General features: G+C 38.0%; 3 protein-coding genes across 14 annotated transcripts; 2 read left to right on the top strand and 1 right to left on the bottom strand.

The window, feature by feature from the left end:
* Positions 1 to 339: 339 nt before the first annotated feature.
* On the bottom strand, positions 340 to 3,100 carry LOC113678532 (uncharacterized). Its single transcript, XM_027195424.2, has 3 exons — positions 2,961 to 3,100; positions 2,084 to 2,412; positions 340 to 992 (listed from the first exon to the last, which is right to left on the bottom strand). The coding sequence occupies exons 1-3, from the start codon at positions 2,992 to 2,994 to the stop codon at positions 549 to 551; spliced, it is 807 nt and encodes a 268-aa protein (XP_027051225.1). The 5' UTR covers positions 2,995 to 3,100; the 3' UTR covers positions 340 to 548.
* Positions 3,101 to 4,804: 1,704 nt separating this feature from the next.
* LOC113678533 (uncharacterized) lies at positions 4,805 to 11,373 on the top strand. Of its 11 annotated transcripts, none has more exons than XM_089206203.1 (4): positions 5,137 to 5,368; positions 6,232 to 6,392; positions 8,833 to 9,163; positions 10,421 to 11,373. In XM_089206203.1, the coding sequence occupies exons 3-4, from the start codon at positions 8,909 to 8,911 to the stop codon at positions 10,859 to 10,861; spliced, it is 696 nt and encodes a 231-aa protein (XP_089062329.1). In that variant the 5' UTR covers positions 5,137 to 5,368; positions 6,232 to 6,392; positions 8,833 to 8,908; the 3' UTR covers positions 10,862 to 11,373. The 11 variants fall into 11 exon arrangements, with proteins under 11 accessions (XP_027051230.2, XP_027051229.2, XP_089062330.1 ...); XM_089206206.1 differs by lacking the exon at positions 5,137 to 5,368 and adding an exon at positions 5,615 to 5,901; XM_027195429.2 differs by lacking the exon at positions 6,232 to 6,392 and having other exon boundaries at positions 4,805 to 5,149.
* Positions 11,374 to 12,485: 1,112 nt separating this feature from the next.
* Positions 12,486 to 17,951, top strand: LOC149044787 (uncharacterized). 2 transcript variants are annotated; one of them, XM_089206200.1, is made up of 3 exons: positions 12,486 to 12,723; positions 14,914 to 15,224; positions 17,511 to 17,951. In XM_089206200.1, exons 1-3 carry the CDS (start codon positions 12,705 to 12,707, stop codon positions 17,922 to 17,924), a joined length of 744 nt encoding a protein of 247 aa, XP_089062326.1. In that variant the 5' UTR covers positions 12,486 to 12,704; the 3' UTR covers positions 17,925 to 17,951. The 2 variants fall into 2 exon arrangements, with proteins under 2 accessions (XP_089062326.1, XP_089062325.1); XM_089206199.1 differs by having other exon boundaries at positions 12,510 to 12,723; positions 14,911 to 15,224.
* The last annotated feature ends 1,384 nt before the right edge of the window (positions 17,952 to 19,335 follow it).

The following is a 19,335-nucleotide window of genomic DNA, read 5'->3' as shown; positions in this document are numbered from 1 at the left end:
CTTTTCATGTGCTCTGACCTTTGGCGAACTGACATCAGCAATCGGACTTCATGTGAGGCGTCAACTGATCAAGATTTTACCATGGCTGATATTGTGCACACGCAGAGCGAGCTGTTTCCGTAGATGTTGTGGATGATGTTGGTTGTTTAAGATAGAGATTTTACACCGGCTCAATTATTTCAATGCATGAGATTGGAAGTATATTGAAATAACATTCTGCCCCGGATTTTTTTAGTTGCTCTGAAATCGGGTGATCATACGCTATCGCTTTGGTGGGTGAAGTAAGCGTTGAGACCAGGAGATGATACAGGAAACAATAAAATTGTGTTTCAAAAGCAGTTTTTCATACAACCTTCCTTTTATTTACATACACCATTATATACACATTTCAAGTAAGTTTATTGTCTATGTACAAAGAAATGTTTACTACGGTAGCTATGGTTTGTCCTCTTGCCTTCACTCTTTGTTGATACAAGAGAGAAGGGCCGTGGCACCGAGTTTCTACTCGAATAACAGAATCTGGGAGAGCTTTCCAGCACAATATGTCTTTACATGGTTCGCTGAATAACTGAAACTGGTATTGACGTATTAAAAGGTGTTGGCTGAATTGGTTTAAAACCTAATGGAAGTGACGTCAACGGATCCATGACCGGAACCATAATCCTGCTTCTGCCAATGAGGATTGCTGATGGTTTAAGAAGCGAGGAGCCTTGATACCACAACATCGGCCGAGTAGGCACGGGAACAACTGGCCATGACCAATCTTTACTGAGTGGGGTAATAACGGGGCTAATGGGACTTGTTGGACTTGGTGGAAGGAAAGCTGAAGGTACAGGCGATGGCACAGTGACTGTCTGAGGAGATGGTGCTTGATGTTGTTCTTCGGTGTTGCTTTTATTTATTTTCTTTAATTGATGTTGAGATCTTGTTACACCAGGCTCGTATCGATATGGAAGTTTGTTAAACTTGTACACGAGCCTTTGACCACGGACCTGAGAAAGTTAAAGAAATAACTGATCAGTAACGCGCCTCAAGAGAATCATTTCTCTTTCTAAGATCCCCAACCACTAACTATTTTAACAACTATTCTGTTATCTCTCAACGAGTAAAGTGAAGTTACCATTCAATTTTTTGTGTGTTTAACCTGTCTATTAAGCCTGTTACGTCTGAAATCATGATCAATTATTTCAAGTCCTCATTCATGCGTCAAAAGGACGTTAGTGTCTTTCTATCATTAATATCGGCTTAGATTATTTTGGGCACGAGAGAGTACACCCCCTCAATGTAACGAGCAGATAAAGATTTTTTCTCATAAACTTTAAGACATATAATAATAAAAGAATGAACTGTCTATTGAGGAGAAAAGTATGATTGGCGAGAAGACAGACTTCATAATTTTTTTTTTACAAGAGTGACATTATCTTTGCTCAACTTCGAAAAAATTCACAAATTTTTTTCTGACCAAAAAGAAGGCAAAAGTGAAAGTTTCGCTCAGCTTAAGACAAGTTAGGCTTTAATTATCAGGAGAATATTCGCTGAAGACATTCAAAGTATTTGAAACCTTCAGATACTAGTCAAAAGCAAGCGACAATCCAATATTTTGAAACACTATTTTTAGCCAACACATGAGACAAAAGTGTTTTTTCCTGTTTGAATGTGGGGGCGATTTTGTCAAAGCAATTAACCTTGCTAAAGAATTTTCGAACAACTTTAAAGCTAACCTGATCGCAAGCTTTGAAAGAAATTTAGAGTTCACTCTTTTTCTGCCATTGTTTTGATTACAGCGAATAAAATCTTTGACACGTTGTCAATTTCTTGAGTATTTACGTCATCCTAACATACATGTTCCCACGTTCTTTCCGAGCTTAAGGCAATCTCTACTGATTAATGCTTGAAGTTAGCATCCACTTTTTATTGTATGGGTTTTTTTTTTTACCAATTTCTCGAGTCTTGTTATTCTTAATAATTCAAGACATACATACTGTTTTCTCTGGCGACCCGTGTATAACAAGCGCTTCAAAGTTTGAAAAATCACATGTAACACTAAGATAAAACAAAATCTGCTTGGGATCCCTTAACTCACCTTTTTGATAATTCCTTGTTGATAGTAGTATCTCAAAGCTCGACTGAGTTTTTCATAGTTCATTCCTGTCTTCCCTTTTAAGCGTCCCCATCTTTTAGCAACTTCGTGAGGGTTGTTCAACCTGAACTCCCTGTGGTCTTTTCTACTCCAGCAAATGATCCCTTTGCAGCCATCGCTCGCCAACAGCTCCAATAGAAACTCCCACAAGTGGACTATGTTTTTGTAACGAGGTTCTCTTGCGACTGAGGTCATTTCGGACTTCTGAAGATCTACTTGGTTCAAACATTCTTCGGTAAAGGTTTCAGGTTGTTTCTGCATTGAGTGATCAACTGTTTGCAATGAAATGAAAGGAAGGGAACGTTAAACTGATCTCATCATATAGTCAATAGTTCATTGCCTTTGTCCATAAAGACCGACGTAATCACATTTTCTCTATATGAGCAGTTAAAGGCAATTTGATATGGCTGATGCATCTTGGAAAATTTAGCTACTCTTTTGCAACTTAAAGTACGTCTTTATCTCTGCCATCTCTTCACTGCTCGTCGCTTTCAGTTCACCTCTCGCAACGTAACTACTTTTGCACGTAGATTAGACAAAGGTTTTATAAAAGTTTCGTTCTGTGCAAAGTTGTTTCTCCTTAACGCCCAGAATAGATGGAAATATTATAATTCACTCGTTCAATTTTACATGGATTAGGAATTGTTTGCTAATAGTTGAAATGTGTTATTTTCAATTTGTGCAGCAACTCTGTTAGTTCTTGATTAGAAACTAAGAGATCTGCGTGATTTCGAACCTGTACCCCGGGATTTTTATGAAGTGCATAAGCTACGATATCCAAGCCTGCAGCAAACGAAATTTAAAACAAAATATGTTTTACCATGGCTTTCACGCTCCATTGTCGACATATTCATTCGTTCGTGATGGTTTCTCCTCAACTTTTAACCAGCTTTGCTTATGATGAGTTATGGGATGAGTTTCTCCTTGTTTCAACCTCAAATTGGCTGTGTTCGACTGTTTGATCAAGCATCAATACAGGCTTATTTATAACAGAATTTGGAGCGACAGGAAGTGCTTAAATTAGTCATTTGCTATTCACTTTCAATTTGCGTAAAAGCATACGTGAGGTGAGTGAAGGTCACGCAATTACGCACATCTCTTCTGGTTACATAACAAAACACTTCAAAGGCCTCGCGTCTAAAACAAGGTTCCTATGAATTTTGCAAATGTTAAAAATACAATTTTTAAGCCTCTGGGCTACATCGCTCGACGATTTAACTGGCCCGAAACATAAATTGAACCTGCCGACTACGTAATTTGCGAGAAAAATTTTTTACAAAACCATTAATGTTTGAGCTCGTTGTGAGAAGGCAGCTAAGGCTTGCTCGAGATTAAAATTGTCTCAGAGAGCTTGAAAAAGCTCACGAACACGGATTCAAGGCTTGCAGTGTATATAAGTTGGAATGATAGGTTAAACTCATGTATCGCTCGCGTGATCAGCTCACGTTGCGATGAATGGTTTCAAAGAGAATGATTTACTTTCTTTAGAATAAAGAAATATTCGTCCACTCGGATATTCAGCAGTTTATTCGACTAGTGTAAAAAAAATATTCTTAATTTTCAGACCGACAAAACGGAGATGGTGATCTCATTTGGTTTGTTTTGTCGTTTTATATCGTTGCGTGACCAATAAAGGAACTTCAAACTCTAGACACCGGAAACAGGAACAACTCTATTTTCAAATGTCTTCCGGGCTTTGAAATAATATAATATTACAGCTTGTAAATTGAAGCATGCTCAAAATTAAACAAACAACATTTTAAAGGAATTTAGAACTTAAGAAAGAATTTAGGACTTAAGAGCGCAGAATGTGTGTTTCATTCTCTTTTTTCGTGTCCAATGGTGAACCACTCTACGTTTGGTGCAACTCAGTCACGTCACGCCATTTATGCTTGACTGTTTTGATACTGTCGTCAAAAATGCTCGATCCCATTTAGCCCTATCCCACCCACGCAAATTCCTGGCTGAGAAAAAGACAGCAATTCGGACAGGTTCCATTACTTTTTCGATGATGTGGAGCTTAAAATAATTCAGCGCAAATTATGAACTTCTATTTCTACACGATCCACAGAATCAAATTGTTTCCGAGAACATTTCATATCTAGACATGCGTCATGGACGACTGCGTACGATAGCAGTAGGTTAAGTTCTGAAGAAAGTTATGAAGGCTCAATGGCTCTATTGGAACAGTTTATTACATTTCCACTCCCGGTCAGACTTTTTGCAGCTCACATGCGGGAAGTCACGGTCTCTGTCAACGTTTAGGGAAGTGGGTGACATACGGAACTTTTTGTTTTGACGGGGGCTCGTCATGACAGCACACATTATCTTATTAACCTGAGTGACGAAGTGTTTATTGTGTATTGCGTAAAATCGGTCTTGGACAGGGGGCCGTAATGGTAACTACAAACATTATTGCAGATGGCAAAGTGACGTAAGGAAACAAGAATTATTAAAGTTGCCGGGTTATTAGAAATTCTGCATATAGTCTGGAGATTTGTGATTTATGTCGATTGCGTGTTCCTAAATCTAGGCTTGTATTCCAGCATTGCTTTTGAATCAGATCAAAATAGCCTTCTTAGCTCAAGCCTTAAGTTTTACGAACGAATTCACTAAAACAACGGGAATCTTCTCTGTGTACACGAGTAAATTAAAAAACTTGGGAAAGCGTTTAATATGACGCTCATTGTGAAGTCTTAGTGAACACTTGCGGTCGGTTTTCTTTGACATTCCAAAGAAATAATCAACAATACCTGATTCATGCGTAATAGACAATCTGTTCAAATTCTAGAACACATGTTAGGCCAAAAAAATGCGTTACCTCATCAAGTGAAAGCACTCAGCAGGAAATGCATGACCTTCGATTGAACGAATTAACAACTAAACAAAACGCTACTTCCTGTTCCGCACGGCAACTGACGAGCAACTTCCAGGAGAAGTTAGCCAAAAAATGAATGAAGAATATCCTTGATGATATCTCCATGTAGACGGAAACATTTAATCAGTTGAGTAAGTTTACACTGCAGGACACATTCTCTCCGTAAGGTAACTCAACATCCCAAGATATGATGTGGTAATCATTGCGCAATGAATGTATGTTTATAACGTAGCCATTGCACTTTTTTCTGTGGGGGCGGTGGCACAACTAGGAAATATTTAGAAATCTAAATGTATGCAAGCTAACTAGGCGCACCAATTGAGCCGGATAATGCAACATAGTCATAATAGGTAAGTCTTTAGACTTAGTTAAGCTGTATATAATCACAATGTTGAGGCAAATGGTTCTTGCCTTTTCGCTATGGAAACTTGACTTGCGGTGTTTATCAAAATAGTGCGATGAGCTGCTTAACCCGTTCTTTGCATAATAAACTCAGACAGCTTGGAATAGTTGGAAATGCATGAAATTTGACAGATTAAAGTGCTCTCGGAGATAGCTTGTTCATATTTAAGTCGGCCTTTTAGCTGCAGGGACTTGTGAGCAATCGTTAATGATACGAGAGCAAAGGCTCCTGCATCTCTTAGCTGATACGTATACTTCACAAACCAAATTGTATAATCTCGCCCGTTCTTTGAACAAAAAATTTAGACCTTATAGCGGACTCGTCTTTCTTTGTTTCATTACGAAGCTTTCGATATAGCTGATAGTGGCTGTCTACGGCAAGGTGTTCAATATGAATTTAGTTAAGGCCAGGCCCACTATAAACTTCTCTCTCGGTAGCTACACCTTGTATCTGGAGTATCTAGGGTACGGAATCTGGCAGGTCAGTGTATCAAAAGACAACACGATAAAATTAAGAAAGTATTTGCAAGACTTAGACTAGAAATTATTATTTTACAGCCATCGTCTGTAAAATTAAAATTCTATGGCATCTCTTTGACTTAATCCGCTTGACCGAATCTGTGTGAAGAAGCTAACAAGCAGGTTACCCTTTAGTGTAATACAAACTAGAATTCAATACGGTCGGTATTTACTTTTCGTTTTTAAATTCTGTCTCATAGTATGACTGCCGGTGCTCCTTCCGGCCGAAATACTTTTATTCCTGTTTTGTTGTTGTCATTATCTTTAAACGCATGGTATCTTTCCTTTTAAGGCAAATTTCTGAATCTAGATCAGTAATCAAGACTAAGCAACAGATTTTATCAATTTGCCGGTTTCATATACGAGTGTGAAACTGACAGGTGGTTTGTTATTGAACAAACTACGCTTCAACAAGGGAGCGAACAGCGATGAAGATCGGTAGATTATCGTAAGGTATGAGCTAAACCCTGGGTAACGCTGGGAATACTTAGAGAGGTCAAATGAGAATTTAGGGTCATATCTTCTCCTGGTTGTTTTTTATTTTGAAGCCGACGCTACCTTCTGGAATGAACAATTTCGTCAGAGATAAAATGGGAGAACCTTTGAAATTTTAGTCATGTTTGCTGTAGCTCGTGCGATCTGTCATGTTTCTGACCCTTTGACACTGTCTTAGTTAGTCTCTGAATAATCGTTTTTTTCTACTGGATCAACACGTCCGCTATAGTCAACGCCTCCGGAGGAGGAGGAGGAGGCGTTTACTATATAAGGACGTGTTTTTGGTTAGCCTAAAGGAAAAGTTTATTCACCACGAGACACTCATAAAAAGCAAGTTCAACTTTGGTTTTTTTTTTCCTCAGAGGGCTCGGTAACGAATCTACAATCTGATTGGTTCTTAGCGCGGTCCGTATTTTCCTATCTCTGCCCACGGGCACAGTAAGGCTTTCTTGAGTCGCTGAGTACATCCCTACTTTCGTTGCCATTTTTCATAAATATATCTCGTTTTTCCGGCTGAGTAGTATTTTTAAGCAAAGAAGTCGGTCTCTGCCTCAAGCCGAAATATAATTTATTAATGCTCTCTTTTCTCAAATCACTTTGGTTGACAGAAAAATATTGGTTTCGAAATTAATTTGTGTAAGCAAGTATCATTAAATTGATTGACAAGCGGCTTATAAACCGTCTGTGAATAACAATCCTTCACCAAAAGTACCTAGAAAGTTAACATGAGAGGTATTTCGTTACAACTGAATTAACCGATGGAACTTTTATCCATTTCATATCTAAATTCTCTAAGACAATTTTTTTTCGTAGTGAACGGGCGAGCGAAGTTTTCAGTTCTACTTCAAAGACGCTTTCGGTGAGTCTTTCCAAGTCCGTTCTATTTGGACGTTTGAACCGTAAATTGCACAACAGAAATTGAAGGAATTCAATGAGAAAAAGCCGCATTAAATCCCCTCGTGTTTAGTTGAACAAACTAAATTCGCATTCGAATTTAGTTCTGTGGAGGAAAGACCAGATTTACACACGCCATTGCAACTTCAAAATAAAAAATTTGATTATAAAATTACTTTCCTTGCTATTTACTTACTGAACAGAGGTAAATCTTCGTACATTAATAAATCTTCGATAAGAGTGAATGACACTTTCCGTAAGATCATAGACTATTCTAGAAAAAAACATTGTCGTGACCATCCGTTGTTTTTTCAAAGATGCACATGCGTTTGTTTTTCTTGCGCGCTCTCTGATTGACAGGTGTCAGATTGTGACAGATACTTGTAACAATAATGCTTCAAAGTTCGTTTGGAAGCCTTTTATTCACCTTTATCATTACGCAAATTAAAACGTTTTGGTGAGGCCACTCTCTTTAATTTGCATTGCTGCTATTTTAGCTACCATTTACAAGCTCAAAAATTGTTCATTTTATGGAAGATCTTGCTGTAATTACAGCCCTTTATCATTCGGGTTCTTTTGGAAAGAATTTCGTTAACTTTAAGAAAAATGTTATCCACTAGCCTGAGTCGGTCCGTATTGGGAAAAAATGTGCCCGCATTCTTAATAATTGCCCTCGGCATTTGGCCTCGAGCAGTACCCAAGACCTCGAGCGCAGTTTTTCTCAATACGAACCGACCTAGGCTGGTGGATAACATTTTTATTTTTTTCTTAAACTTAAAACTTCATGACATATATATTACTCACTCCTATATTGCTCATTCGTAAGAAACAAATTCGTGACCGCAGCCATGCTAAACGCATCTGGGGTTTCATTTTTGTTGCTAAGAATATTTTAGGAGAAACACGATTCTCTACAAATGTTCCTTTTTCATACTGACAAAATATCGCCATATCAGTTACAAACGCCAGAAAAAAATTTCGGTTTCCACTTGGTTGGAAAGTGATTAACGAGTCGAGATTTGATTCTGACAGCGAAATAGGTATTAAAAAGTTGCCGTGATTGAAAAATGAAACAGGTCATAACTTTTTGTTTAGAAGTTTAAATTTCCCATCGAGGTTGTGATTTCTGCTGATGATTTTAGCGCAAATCCAGAGCCGGAATATAGAGGTTAGAATTGAGAGAACATCACGTAGGCACCTGACTTTCTATTGCTAAAAATTTGATTAATTCTAAATTTAGAGATGGCAGTGACAGGAAACTTTCACCACGAGTATGAAAAGTTAGTGCAGTTTTGAATATTAGACCTAAGGAGTCTCACCACTATGATTTAGCAAATTCATGATTCCTAAAGTGTTTAATTCTGAGTGAGTCGCGTTCGGAAAATTAATCAAGCGTCACAATACCTCCAACAACCTAAAGAGCCAAACCCACCTGTACAAACGCAAGATTTGAGCCCTTCTATTGTTACAGCGGTATATTTACACGGCTTTCTTGTCCTATCAGCTGATGCTGCATTGAGAGGAGCTTCAAAAAATCCCTCTGAAGAAGAAGACGCAGTTTTAGTTTAATCGTGTCTGACATGGATTCCGAGAGCGGTGAACCACGCTACAAGAACATAGTTCACTTGTGGGAGTTTCTCTACGAATTGCTTGCCAGCGGGGACAAGTGCAGCTCAATCATAGCTTGGATCAGAGAGGAACACGGGGAGTTTAAGTTGAAGAACAAAGAAGAAGTCGCAAAGAGGTGGGGCGCTTACAAGAAAATAAAAGGAATGAACTACGAGAAACTCAGTCGAGCTCTTCGACATTACTATCCAAAAGGAATTATTAAAAAGGTAAGCGTTTTACACGAGACTGACCTTAATTTCTGTTTCATTGTTGCCCATCCATTTTTGTAAGGCGTGTATGGCAGTGATCGTAATTGAGTTATCTTGAATGTATTCATCGAATTAAGAAGAAATTTAGTCGAAGGCTAAGAGAGCAAACATATGAAATTCCTTAGGTGAAACCTCTTAACTTCGTAATAGGTGGTGAACCATTCTCCTGTTCACAACTCGGAAATAACGATCTCATTGAGAGCATGTGAAAAAAGTCCTCAGTAATTGTTTCCCCCCAAGTCTTTTCGTCCACTTTGTTTTAAGTTACCTTCCTATTGATAACGGACGCAATTACACAATTTCAAAACAAATTTATCAGAGTGAGGACATGAGGCTTATCGAAAACATCAATGTTTTCGGCAATGAATGCTTTTTTTTTCTACGTCTAATTAGCATAATACAAGCATATACAATCAAGGAACTTTATTAGAAGGACTAAAGAATCGAAAGTGAAAGAAGAGATCACGTTCAAGTAAACAGTTACATCAGAATTGCAGATGCAAGCCAATGAATTTCGGTAGTTCCTTCTGAGCGAATGGATGATAAATTTCGCATTTCGATTGGCCGCGGTAACTCAGAGTTGAAAGCCACTATCATGCATCTTTGAGTGTAGGAATATGATTTTTCGACTAACTTCGATCACAATAAAGCAAAACAAAATTCAAAACAGGAAAAAATGTGCTCTCAACTGCTCCAGGTTGGAAAAAACTGCTTAAATAGGTGATGTTTATCTCACAAACTTCCTCCGAAAGAACATCGATCAATGTAATATGAAATCAATCTAACGTCTCGTTTACTTTCGAAAGTACGGGTGTGTGTGCGTAAGGTCAAGAGGGTTGAGTGTAAAGGAACAGCTTCCCGTCACATCTCCTGGACAACAGCCATATTCCCATTCGTTATCTTGCTGGGCGATTTATAAAAAGATCTTCATAGAATTTCTCTTATCTTTAACCTCATGGCGACAAACAGCCCAGACGACCGGAAAAACTATGGCATGTAGTATCCAAGGTGAAATAACAGTGTGATAAACCGCAGCCAGGACTCAGTCTTTTAGAAGCTCGACAGTTTTTTCAGGTTGCAGTTTTTTTGGATGTGAGATAAGCATTTATCAATTCTGCTGTTGTTTCGTCGGAAACTCTCGTGGCCAATCAAGCAACCATACGTTAAGTCTGTAATGTACAGGTTTTAAACATTCTTATTTTTTTTATTTTGTAGGTTGCAGGCCAGAGATTGGTGTACAAGTTTAACAAACTGCCATATAAGTATGAACCCGGTGTAACGAGATCTCTTTACCACGGGAGTAGAATCAAGGCTTGCATCCAAGAACCAACGAAATCTAAAGAAGCCGACCCCACCCCTCCCAAGACGAACACTAACACTTCACTGTCAGCTTTTACTCCAGTCCCAAAAAAGAGCTGGTCTTGGCCGCTTCTTTCCACGCCAACGAACCCTTTCGTGTTGTACCCAGGTTCCACACCTAACACGCCTACAATATTTGACAGCTCTAAGACCATGATCGTATTCCCGTTTGGTCCCAGTCCACCCGTGCACCATCCATTACAGTTGCATTTGAAACGGGAACACGATAAACCTGTTGGTAAAATGATAACCTCTGAAGTTACTTCGATTCCGGTTTCGGTCATTCAGCGTGTCTAACGCACGCTAATACCGAGATTTAGGACACACTTCACAGCTTTTTTTTCCCTTAAAAAAAAAAAAAACAGAACTTAGACAAGATATTAGATTAGAGTATCTTGCCCTAAAGTTGCTTTACCTTATAACAGTTTATTCAATTACTTATCCTGCTTATATATTCGTTTAGGCTCCTCCACTTTGACGTAGTCCGAACAATAGAAAAATTGCCGCTAAGTTTTCCAGCTCGATGGGATAACATCAAGCTGAAAAGAGAAAGTCATCATCTCAGATAATGCTTCCAATGCTTTAAGGCTGGCCAATATTTTATTCCAAAAGCGCTACGGTTAAAAAGGTAAATTTTCCCGTAAAAAAAGTATGTTTTTTGAAAAGATGTAGAAAATATTTTAGATTTTGCGATAAAAAGTCTGAAGATGTATTTTTTTTTGTACAATTTATTTTAATTTTGCAAGTTAAAATATATTTTTTTTAAACAATGATGTGAGATGGAAATAAATTGATATGGTTTTGACGTATATCTGCAAGTTTTCCCCTTGAAAGGACGTTCCAGCGGCGAATAGATCTCTGATCTGAGTAACTCCTTTGCGGCCTAGAAGAAACTCCTGGCGTTACTGTCCAAAAATGATGCACGCACAGAAACTATTTGCTTTTTGCGTCCGCAGACAGAACTTCTTCTTGGGGTCAATTGTGGTTAAGTGCAAATCATTTATTTTACGATTCCTGGTGACCGGAACAACTTCTTCTGCGGTTGAGGTTTTAAAACGCGGGACCTTCTTTAACGGGTTCAACTTCTTCGCTGTGCTTTTCGCTAAGAGCTCGGAAACAGAATTAGAGTTGATGACAAAAGGCAAAAGTCTTTAACCTCTCACTGTTTTTAGCATTCTGATTTAAATTTGCTTTTAGGAAAAATCTATTATATATATACTTTAAAATCCATGAGCCGTTGCTAAATAGCCTTTTATACCAAATTTACAATTATAATTAGCTTACACTGACACTCTTAGAAGAGCAACTTCCGCTTTTCGACATCCGCTTTCTGCTTTCGTTTTTTGTTTCTATCTCTTTCAAAAATTTTCCAAATATATATTTTTTTGTCCCAGTGTCTTTTTTTACCAAATAAAGGGTGTCTGTGTTACACACGTCACCTTTTCTGTTTCTTGTGTTATATTTCACTCTCACAGCTCAAATATTCAGGCCTCGGTTGATAGAAGCAAAACTCGATCTCTCGTACCTAAAAACACAAAATTGTTGGTAACCAGCTTCTCTGGGCGTTATCCACCGTTCATAGATAAATAAAAAAGACAGTGGAAAGTTCAGTGTTCTTTATTACTTTAAACTTCCGCTAACCGGAGGTGAAGATCACGACCTCCCTTTAGTATATTTGATATGGTGAGATTTAACTCAAACTAAATACGACTAAATTTCCTTGAAGGACCCCAGAAATTGAGAGCTTTGTGTTAAACAATGCAACTGAGAAAATAACTATTGACCTGGTCTTGAAAGCTTCTTCTTTTCTCCTTTTTTTTTATCTCTCTTGGTTGTGGTTTGTTTTGTTTTTTTTTTGTAATACTTAATCACAACCAATTGCGTGACGGAACAGAACTTTCTGGATTGTCACGCCTATTGTGATTTCAACCGGAAGATGCCGAGAGGAAGTAAATATAATTTTATATGATTGATAGAACTTCCCTTGCAGCTTTAGTCATGCTTAAATAAAGCCTCCAGGTGCAGCTATCATTATGAGTGAGACCCATGTAAAGTTAAAAGTCCTCCAGTTTTCTGTTGCATTTCAAATTGAAAGTGATCGAAGAAGGACGCACCTCTGACTGATTGACTCCCGCGCAATATGGCGTCGCAAACAGCAGGTAGATCATTCTTTTATTTTCTTGATTCTGTATTTTAAAATAAAATTATTCAGCCCAAGCCGTGGGTTTCTTATGCCTAAAATTTTAGATGTATCAATTAATTTTGAAAGGTTTTGTTCGGTTGCGTGAATAGTATTTTATCTTTGACTCGGCAATCATGGTATCGAGTACAACGCCTGACGAGCGACGAGTTGTCTAAAAATTATTATTTTGCGAACTAATCACCTAAGAACAACAAGCGAACTTACTTTCTACAAATGGAGATCCTTCTCGATGCTTAAAAAGTATCTTAAAACGATTAATGACAAAAAACAACTAGTTACTTTGAAACAGCTTTTCTCGGCAACTGGCTAGTGCGGCGTGGGTGCACGCGACTGTTTGGTATTATATCATAATGACGAATGTCGGTAACCACAACAAAGAGAAGATATTTCTAGAATTTTGAACAGAAAGAGAGCTGTTGCTTCCAGTGAGTGTCATCTCCTCGTTTCGTTTAAAGTTAATTTGAAGTTTTTAAGGCTCACAAGAGACGACTGACAGAGAATCGCAAAGCCGTATCTTGAGTTAAGCGACGGAACAGTTCTCAGTCATCATTTATACAATTTGCTTGTTGAATCGTGTCACTCACGAGCAACACAATTTTTTTCTTTGAGCTGTGAACAGATAAGAGGCTAGAGCCTTTTATTTGGGAATCACATCGACACAAGTCAAAATAAAACTTGAATTTTTAGAGCATCACCCAAACGTAGGGAGAATGGTGCACTTTGCTGAGTTCAGCGAAGTGAGAGCCAACAATTCTAGTTTCAATCCAAATTTACAATGTTTTCTCGTTTATTTTTAAAGTAAATTACAATCATTACCAAAGATCTAATGGCCATTTTCTCAGAATTTAATGATCATTAATGCAAATCTAGTTTTCAAACTGAGGATTCTCGTCTGGTAAGACTCAAGAGTCCAAGCCGAGTCCAAAACTGTGGTGAAGAGTATTACTAGTTAAGTTTTGAAAAGCATCCATATGTTTCGTTGGATTATCCTTAATCATGTTATCATGTTTTAGGTTCTGTGTCCTAGAAAATATTCAAAGCTTAGAAAAGGCATTCACGAAGAGCTATATCCTCTTCTGTTGAGGAACAGCTGCAGCAAGAGCAAATGGAGTCTTTAGAAAGAAAAACGTTTGCAATAGGAGCAAATCTAAATAAGCTTACGTTTTCTTCATAAGTTTTAATAATTTTGTAGGGGCACACAATAACCAAATTTTTTCTTTAAGTTAATTAGAGAAAGCGTTTGGTGTTATGCAGGCCATCATGAGTTGAAAAGGTAAATATTGTTGTTATTGATCGAAGCGAACTGAGTTGTTTATCGATAAGAACTCTGTCAGAAGCACAATAATCGTTTGTCTCCTGCAATGAAGACACTCGCTGTGAAGATATTGATGATAATAATTGCTTTATAAACGAATAAAAGGCAATTTTTTTTACAGCAATAACATAGTTATTTTCAAGTCTATCACTGATATCTACACAATAAGCTTATGAGTGTGCCATTTAACTCAATAATCTATTGAAACCCACTTTATCTGAAATACATGATTCGCCTACTGAGTCAAATAAATTTTCGGCGGAAATTCAAAGTTAGGTTCAACGCAAGCTTAACGACACATCTGTTGTAATTGGTTAACTTTTAGTTCCCTCCAACAGGTGTAAAACTGCGTCAATTGTCAGCTTAAGTCGTTGTAACCCTTTCATTCAAGCATATGGCTCTTAACTGTATGTTCAGGGCTTTTAGTGCAAACTTTTAAGTAGTTGGGTTGTCAGGAAACTAGTACCCTCTTTAACTGGAGAAAACGTGGTCAGCGTTTGCTTTGAAAGAACTTTGAGCTGCTCTCCGCCAAATTTCAAAGCAGATGGGATCTTACTTCCCATCTTTGACTACGGGGACGGAAGGACTTGGTTTTGAGCTTTCACAGTTCTTTACTAGGGGCTCGTTATAGGGATAAATGTTACGTCAGCAGAAAGGGTTGTAGATGCTTTGTACTTTAGAACGTATTTAACTCAGTTTTAGTGTTTATTTGAAGTATCAAGATTTTATAAGTTGGTGTTACGATTCAAAAGCTGACAAATTGTTTGATGTTAAAACTGATAAGCCTTTCTCTCTCTTTCCTCTTTCACCAAACCACTGCCATGAAAGTAGAGACTACGGTGAAAGATTTAGGAATCGAGGTGATAAACAAATCAAACGATGGAGGTAGAAATCCAGAAGTTAAAAAATATCGTCGCAAGAACATTATCCACTTGTGGGAATTTTTGTTGGAGCTTCTCGCCAACGACAATTTGTGTACGATAATCTGCTGGAGTAGGAAAGAGTTCAAAGAGTTTCAGCTTAAAAGACCCGAGGAAGTGGCAAGAAGATGGGGTCTGCTAAGAAGAAGGAGGAAAGGAATGAATTATGAGAAACTTAGTAGGGCTTTGCGATTCTATTATGGTCAGGGAATAATTCAAAAGGTTAGTACTGTCGTCATGAAGTGTTTACTGATCGATGGATACACTTACTCTTAGCTAAGTAACCCAAAGTTTACTCACAGTTGACATGAAAAGCTTGCAAAAGCCATCTTACTAAAGAATTGAAGGTTGAAGGACTGGAAATGGTGAAGCCCAGGAAAATATACAGCCATAAATTATTCCTGGCTTAATCTAACTATAGTCCTTGAAACGTGTGAAGAGATATTGCTCATAGAGGCGATTGTATTGTGTGTCATTGCTGTCTGTTTCGTAGTCGTGCATTGTATTACCAACCCAGTTTCCTGATGCTCAATTAGTTTGGTAAATGCAATACCCGTTGAAGTTTTAGATACAAAGCTTATTCAGTTGTCGTAAGACTGAAGAATCTTACTGCTAAAAGTACATTGTACATGGTGTCGGCCAGTTGGAGTGTTGCATGGTGTTTGGTAAAATTATAGTGCAATGACTCTATCATTGTAAAGAGATTTCCCGCAGTGCTTCCTGTAATGTAATAATCTTGCTGTTTGCTACCAGAGTTCATGGATCGTATCTGGGTTAGCATGATGAACATTGTTTTTTTCATACCTTGCACAGTATATTTCGATCGTATATAATTACACTGAACGTGGTATGTCATAGCTATGGTACCATATGGTACTTGTTGTGAAGAATGGTACCCTTTTCCTGACCTACATGGGAAAATTGATTCAATCTTCCAATTTTTATGACTCACAGTACAAATGTACTTCACAAAGGTAACAGGTTAATGATGTATAAAATGAGCAATAACCCATGTGTCTACCTTTTCCTATAGTATGGAGATTTTAACATTTCTTTAAGGTTTTATGGCTTTTCCTGCGAACATGAAGGGTGCTCTGAATATCTTTCCAGTGCCTACCTTTTAAGAAACATTCATTGCTCTCTGTACTATGTACTGGTCTATGCTAAATGGCGTTTGGTACTTGGTGAAATAGCGTTCAAGGGTTGTAACCTGTTATCAGAAAACACTGTACATGCAATTAATACCATTAATATCTATTATTCCATGTGTGTGGCCTTGGATTATGGTTACTTTTTATGTTATAGTACATTATATCTAATGCAAGGTGTGGTAACACTATATTCTACATTCACATTCTAAGCTGCTGTTCCAAGAGACTCCGGTGTACCTTATGCACTAAGGAGTAAGTAATACATTGTTACTAGTGTAAAGGTGTTTAATGAGGGTCTTATCTTGAGTGGTCTCACTCTCTTTGCTTTTATTGCGATGGGACACAGAACCAGTTCATAATGTCGACTGTAAGTTAATTTTGCGTGAAGATTGTTGAAGTATTTAGCAATAAACGCGTGCGTTTTCGTTTACTCTATGATTTTGTACCGTGTTATGGTACCCTCGAAAGTGTTCAGTCTTACGAGAGATCAACGAGGCGTGTTACACCTCAATCAACTGTTTAAGCAAAAGACGTTCGCTATTAATAACCGTTTTAACACTGATTGCTTGCTTGACTTAATGAGTAAGGATATTCCTCTGGTGCAAGTTTTTCTTTAAAGTGGACCTCGTAAGTTTCTTTGTGACCTGAAGAGCGGAAACCGGCCATAAACGATATTCATTAAAACTGAAAAACTGCCGAAAACAGTTTTTTAAAACCAATATGAAACGATTTAGGCCGGGAAAAAGAGAACCGAATAGGAAACCGAAAAACTCATTTTTACTTCTTCGCGTCATGTAAAATGACCAAAACCAAACACCCCAATGTTCCTTCCTTTACGTTAGGCATCTTGAATTCGGCGCGCATTTTTTTGTTTTGGTGACAACAGTCCTTCACGACAGCGGCCTTGCGAGGAACCCTAGTGCCCGTATTGAAAATAGTGCCGAAGGGGAGAGTCAGTGAGGCAGGTTATCGAAAACAAGACTTTCATTTCTGGCTTTCCACTGATTTCGAGGAGTATCTGTTGCATATGACATAATTCCCCTGGTCCAGTGGAACGAAAGGATTCAGCCAATGGCTTCTTACAGGTCTTTCAAATTAACTGAGTGAATTAGACTTTGATCGACGTCGATCGTGCACAGTTTCAAACGAATGCTCAAGGTAGCTAATATATGTAATGATCCTTACAATTTGGTAAACTGTATGAAGATGGACTCTAGCTAAAAGTAAACTTGTGAATATTTGGTCAAACTATTACAGTAACACAGAGGAATGGTTTTCACTCACTCGCTCATGTTATAGGTCGTTTGTGGCTATCTATTATTCACCTACCGATAATTTTATTTTCATATTCTCGTAGGTTCCCGGCCAGCGTTTTACGTACAAGTTCGACAAATTACCTTACAGATACGATCCAGAAGTTTCACAATCAAGGTATCAAGAACGAAAGAAAATATCATCTGATAAATCTACATCCTGTTTATCGGGACAATCATTACTCTCGTCTTCATTTAAGCAGTCAACACTTTCGCGTGCCCAGATCCCTTTGGGGAGTAGCATCTCCCCCTCTCTCATACCCAGTGCTGCTCGGTCGACACAAGCAAGCCAAATGACCACTCAACAACTTTCTCCCCAAATATGTATTACTTCAAATCTGAGTAAAATAAGATTGAAAGCTTCTGTTCCTTTACTCTTTCCAAAGCAAGATCTTCTGAATTGTCCAACTAAGTCTATTCCTGTGTCAGTGATTAAGCGAATTGCCTCCAATCCATAGCCAATAAATAAAATGTTGATTTTGTCATTGGTTGCTTTTCTTGTGATATCTGAGACTCTCAACGATCAACTGGAAGCTTTTCTAAAAGTTTCCACCAAAGGTAACATACACAAGGAAAACGAAGGGCTGACGCTCGAAACGCCAGCTTCAGAAACTCTCTATGAATGCAAATTCACATGATCAACTCAAGTGATAAAATCAAATTATCTTAACTGTTAAACTTCCCTCAGAGGCAGCACCACAATTTCTTCAGACACTTACCCCCTATATACACAAGGATAAAAATTTGCCGTCAATTCTTAACGGTAATTGCCCTAAAAGTGTGTAGAGACGTTTTCAATCAGTTAGTTTCCAGATTATGGTTCAGCACTATTTCAGCTGTGAACGTGATCAACCTCCATATTGATGCGTTTTGCAAACAAAAAACACTTAGTTGTATTTCAAGCTACAGCTGTTTCAATGATATGTGACCCTCTACGATAAAACGCATACTAGGCTGAACACACGGACACGGTAAATGACACGTTAACTATTAAGCAATAAATCAGTCGTGCCCAATGACACGACTGATTAAAATATTTCCTTTGTTAATGTGGCACAATAAAAACAAAGGCGCGTGGATGTGTATCATAGATAATCGGAAAAGAACTGAGATGGTAAATTTTGAGCACGGTCATGAAATAAAAGAAACCCTTCTCTAAAGAATAAAAGCCAAGTTTTTCGGATCCCGCGCTCCGATGCTCCACCACAGAGCAACAAAGAACTCCACACCTTCCTCACAATGTTTGCAACATCGCTGATCGTAGCGATAGGGTACCTGTCACATTTAGAAGCAAGTAATCCCCGTTTATTCCCAGGTTCTCGTAAAAGAAGAAACACATCTTTTTTACAATATAAAAAATAAAGAGACCATTAACTTCATCCACTCGTAATATGATACCATGGTTATAAGTTCTCTCCGCTTGAAGAAATATAGCATCAATCAAATTCAAGTCAAAATAATTTTAATTCCATTCAATATTTACATAGTTAATGATTGACAATTACCTTCCTGTTTTATTATTATTATTATTATTATTATTATTATTATTGTTTTCATAGCTGCGACGGTATTTTCGAATGTTCATATCCTCTGAAGAGGAACGTGGCTTAACAACCTTAATTCTGCATTGTAAGGTGGATTAGGAACCCTTTAAGCCTTTAAGACAAAGAAATGCTGTTCAGTACCAAGTTTTAAGGGAGGCTGTTACACTGTATTTCACTTGAAACTTGCGATAAACAGGAAACTTGCACTTCCAGAATCTTACACAGCAGCTGAAAATTATTTTGTAAGACTTTCGCAGTTGTTATTCACTTTCAATAGCAATTTGGACAAAACAACATCCGGTTACCTGCTTCCGGCTTCCGGTCC

Source organism: Pocillopora damicornis, chromosome 5 (genome assembly GCF_964200805.1).
Source record: "Pocillopora damicornis chromosome 5, jaPocDami1.2, whole genome shotgun sequence".
Lineage (NCBI taxonomy): Eukaryota > Metazoa > Cnidaria > Anthozoa > Scleractinia > Pocilloporidae > Pocillopora > Pocillopora damicornis.
This window is presented reverse-complemented; position numbering and strand designations above follow the sequence as displayed.

Bases quoted from the DNA above. Each gene is read 5' to 3' on its own strand.
- LOC149044787 (XM_089206199.1), top strand. The intron at 15,225-17,510 runs GTTAGTACTGTC...ATATTCTCGTAG, and splicing joins GTCAGGGAATAATTCAAAAG to GTTCCCGGCCAGCGTTTTAC.
- LOC113678533 (XM_027195429.2), top strand. From the start codon at position 8,909: ATGGATTCCGAGAGCGGTGAACCACGCTACAAGAACATAGTTCACTTG. The intron at 9,164-10,420 runs GTAAGCGTTTTA...TTTATTTTGTAG, and splicing joins CAAAAGGAATTATTAAAAAG to GTTGCAGGCCAGAGATTGGT.
- LOC113678532 (XM_027195424.2), bottom strand. From the start codon at position 2,994: ATGAATATGTCGACAATGGAGCGTGAAAGCCATG. The intron at 2,413-2,960 runs GTAAAACATATT...CATTGCAAACAG, and splicing joins AATGGAGCGTGAAAGCCATG to TTGATCACTCAATGCAGAAA. The intron at 993-2,083 runs GTGAGTTAAGGG...TAACTTTCTCAG, and splicing joins AACAAGGAATTATCAAAAAG to GTCCGTGGTCAAAGGCTCGT.